This window comes from Austrofundulus limnaeus, unplaced genomic scaffold (genome assembly GCF_001266775.1).
Source record: "Austrofundulus limnaeus strain Quisiro unplaced genomic scaffold, Austrofundulus_limnaeus-1.0 Scaffold135, whole genome shotgun sequence".
Lineage (NCBI taxonomy): Eukaryota > Metazoa > Chordata > Actinopteri > Cyprinodontiformes > Rivulidae > Austrofundulus > Austrofundulus limnaeus.
Window position 1 is genome coordinate 1,110,035 of NW_013952537.1, and position 4,364 is coordinate 1,114,398.

The following is a 4,364-nucleotide window of genomic DNA, read 5'->3' on the forward strand; positions in this document are numbered from 1 at the left end:
GTATAATTTTTTACAGACAATTAGTTTTTTAAAATAGTTTGCATTCCCAAGTAGCCTATTATTACATAAAAGCATGTCTGGCACATTTTTGTGAAGACAAAGTGGGATTTATGGCTGCATTGTGGACATCCGAGTATGGCAGGCTGTTAAAAATGTATTACATGATAAAGAGGCTTGCCATATAGTCCGCCTATTGTTTTATTTTATTTATTTATTTATTTATTTATTTATTGCTGGGATGTTCCCACAATCTCCGCCCACTTTACTAATAATTGACCACGCCCATTTCCCCGCCCACAATCATTAATAGAATCGAGCTCAGCTCAGCTTCAGAGTTTGTGGGGAAGTTTCTGTCTGAAACTTGTGGAGTTCGTGCGACATGATGTAGCTCTGTCCATGAGCGAAGCTGTGAAACTGTCCACACCGTCAGAATGTGGAAACCCACCSCCGCCGCGGGACACGGTTCAGCGGGACCTCTCGCCTCCGCAGCCGCGGTCACCTTCCTTCTCGTGACCGGGATGCTGGTGGTCACAGGAGGCGGACACCCGAAAGAGGACCCGGCCGAGACGAGCTCCAGGGTTTTCTCCGCTTACATCAGGAGACTCRCCCGGGAGAGGAGAGCGGTGAGCGGCCTCCCGCGGAGCAACACTCCCCCTGCACCGGTGGAGCATCTCTCCCAGGCCGACCTGTTCATAGCGGTGAAAACCACCGGGAGGTACCACAGGCCGAGGCTGGAGCTGCTGCTGGACACCTGGATCTCCAGAAGCACACAGCAGGTGAACCGAGAGGCGGAGTGTGTGGCTTTTCAGAAGTTTCTTGTTTTTCTTTCATGTAAATTAAAGTTTTAATCAGTTTACTAATCAATTTTACAGGCTATATGTTTTTCATATATAAGGCATTAATTAATTAATTAATTAATTAATAATAATAATAATAATAATAATAGAAGAAGAAGAAATTGTTTTTCTTCTTTTTGAATTGTCATTGTTCAAGCTTGGGTTTAAAATGACTTCTCAGTGTTCCAGGGTTAAAAGATTTGTTTTTGATGACTCTTGAAAGAAGTCTCTTTGGCTCCCAGATAAATATTTCAGATCAAATGGGGCTGTGGACAGGCAGCTCTTTGGTCTGAACCATGATGAGTCAACCATGCATCTGTTGCTGGAAAACACATGGAGCAGCGGTGAACTGCTCCCAGCAGCTTCAAAGCTCCTTTAACCAAAGGCAGACGTGACTGTGGACTGCACAGCCAGCATCCTGATTCCTATTTTAAACCTCCAGTGTTTTTTTTTTTGTTGTTTTTTTTTTTAGGAAGAAAGGAGTGTTGACATGTAAATATCCATGCAGTGGAGAAATCAGCTGATTCCTCCATCTGCTCTCACGGTCAGGTGGTTGTAACTCTACCTGTTTTCCACGACACACCTCTTTACTGCTGAGTAATGGAAACACAACACACACACACAGTCACCCTCACTTACACACCATGGGAACTCACAGCGTTTCTCGTGGGAAGTGAAGCATTTGCCTGATCACAGGAAAAGATACGCACTAACACACTTCACTTTCTCCCACCTTGGTGGATACCGTCACGCCGTTTCCTCTGTTGTAAGAGCTCAACTCATTTTGACTGACCACCACCCCGACCTGCCTCCCCCCACTCACTGCAAAACCCACATTTCCTCTTCTCCCTCCTCCTCCYGCAGTCATGCGCTGACACACAAACTCAAACAGATGCAGGCTCCAGCTTTCAGATGAATGAAAAGACCAAGGCCAAATACTAACAATTGAATTGAACACCCCCTCTCTCTCTAGACTTTTAGTGATGTTTCAGATGAACAGCTAATATCTTACCTGGTACAGATACACCTTTGAACAATCTAAACAGCATTCAGTTCTGACAGGATTGATACRTCACACACAAACCACGGCCAAAGTGGATTGCTGATGCCTTAAAACAACTCCAGTCTCAAACTGCTTCTCATGTGAACATTATTTCATAAACCATTACATCATCTGCATTACCCTGTGATTCTAGCAGAAAAYGATTAATATTCCAGCAGTAAGTGCCTCAAATTGTACTGGAAGCGCTTTGGTTAGTTGACAAATTTCTGTGTCATTTATCATTTATTGTGAAACTGATGTAAGCGCATAAAGTATTGTAGTTTGAACTCCTATGAGATTAGCATWAAGATGACAATCCAGTTTGGTGTTTGCCTGCTCAGACTAGCTGTTAACCCATCACTCTAATCAGAATTAGTCTGTTTCTCAAAAGGTTTTCTACGGCAGGTAAGRTATTGATTGTTCTTAGCCTTTTCAGTAGAACGCTGCTTTAAATAAACAGAACTATCACTTGAATGCAATCAAGCAGCACAAATAATATWTTTATTATATATCTGGGCTGTCAGGCAGGAAGGCAGTACAGAGGAATCCTTGTTTCCTGCCTTTTTATTTTCTGCAGCAGACTCTAAACCACATGTGCCAAACCCAAGGGCAAATCTAACCTCYGTAGGATTTCATCTGTCCCCAAAGATGGCATTTTAAATGTTAAATAATTAAATCGCTTGTCTCTTTGCGTTAAATAAAGTTAAGCTTGTTTTACTGTGCAGTCTTCTCATGACAGATCGCCAACTTTAAAATGAAAAAAAAAGTTGGATTTTTTTGTAATCTTTGATTTTAGTTTGGAACAAGCATCAGAGAACATCAGATGAGTCTGATGCCAATTCTGCAAGTATAATTTGTAAAATGTATTACATTTTAAAGCATGATTAATATTAATATTATATTCAATAAATATTGGCCAAGGTTGGCCCTTGGCTTGGACCAAGTTTTGAATTTTGCTTCCTTTGTGTAACTGATTCTGACACCCATGTTCTTGAGTATTATTGCAAGGTTGTCCCTGTAGGCCTACTTCTAAAAACTGAAATAAAACAACCACTATAAAGTTTACTATTAACCTTTGCTTTGCTTGAATTATTTTTACAAGGCTATTGGAAGAAAACAAATTCAAACTGGGTATTTTTCAAATAAAAGCACAATTTTATACAAGCATGTCAGGCTAATACTCATTTTATTTGATGTTAGATCCTTYCTGATAGCTGTTCTTGGAGCAGCACTGCAGCAAACATTACATTCTAACATTACTAATCATTTAGTTTACATGTCAAGAAAACACATTATGTCTATAGGCGTAATTAGCTGGGGGGGGGGGGGGTAGCACACAGATGCAACTCTCTTGTTGTCTTTAGGTAACGTTGACATGATTTAAACATTAATGATGCCATATATGTACATTTAAGCATAATAACTGAAAATGACATGCAGGGTTTTAGAGTGCCAATGGTAGACCTAAAGTTACACCCTTTCCGTGCAAGTAGTCCTAAACTTCAAAAAGATGTATAGTAGTGCTGGGCGGTATACCGTTTTGTACCGAAAACCGTTTTTTATTTTTGTTATGATATGACTTTTCTGAATACCGGTATAGCCTGAACACGTGTGGAATGTTTCTTCGCAGCCGCCAGTGAGCTGTTTCCCTGGGGACACATTTAGTTGTAGCAACGCTAAGTGCATTAGCATGCTAACGTTATTGTTGGAACAACTGGCGGTGGGTGGTGTGTTTCAGCCACTTATATGGTCTAACGTTAAAAAAAATCCCATTTTCACCATCGCTGAATAGTAAACAACTCTTCAGTGATGTGCACGATTAGATTTAATGTGCTACGTTATAATGGAGACGTTATTGCATGGAAACTCTAGCATGTTTCTATTGTGAAAAGCCCGGGGGGAAGTAGTTTTGTAGTGTAGCGGAGTTGACTGGTGTACAAGGTGAGTCATCCTTTTAAGTTTTATTCACACGCACGATAGACCAGATAATGATTTTTTTCTCAACCCTTCACGATCGGACCAAAATGCATGATTACTATCTACAACCAGGCAAAGAAGAAAAGATGTACAAGAGGAGGGAAACAGTGATAAAAGAAAAAAGTCAATAAGCAAAGTTTGTACATTTTATTATCAGCTGACCTGTGAGGAAAAAAATACCGTCAAATACCGTGAAACCGGTGTAATTGTTGAAAATACCGTGATATAAAATTTGGGTCATACCGCCCAGCTCTAATGTATAGTCATTTAGGTAAAACTGGCACACACTGCATATATTATAGTTGTAAATAATCTCCTGTTAAACCTGAGGGGGAAGCACATTAACTCAACATTGTTTTCTTTTAAATCGATTGTCCTTGTATACAAAGTCAAAACAACAGACTATTTTCAGTCAGCTGTGTGTGTGTGTGTGTGTGTGTGTGTGTGTGTGTGTGTGTGTGTGTGTGTGTGTGTGTGCCGTTTTTGCAGCTAAAGGAAACAAAAAACAA

General features: G+C 40.4%; 1 protein-coding gene across 2 annotated transcripts in view; it reads left to right on the top strand.

Annotated features, from left to right (window-relative positions):
* The first annotated feature begins 324 nt into the window (after positions 1–324).
* Positions 325–4,364, top strand: part of LOC106522721 (beta-1,3-N-acetylglucosaminyltransferase lunatic fringe) — a 9,834-nt gene continuing 5,794 nt past the window's right edge. Inside the window, exon 1 of one of the 2 annotated variants that reach the window (XM_014015856.1) lies at positions 325–776. In XM_014015856.1, coding sequence (XP_013871310.1) covers positions 432–776 — 345 coding nt within the window. In that variant the 5' untranslated portion in view covers positions 325–431. The remainder of the gene's footprint in view (positions 777–4,364) is intronic. The other variant, XM_014015855.1, reaches the window with a different exon arrangement.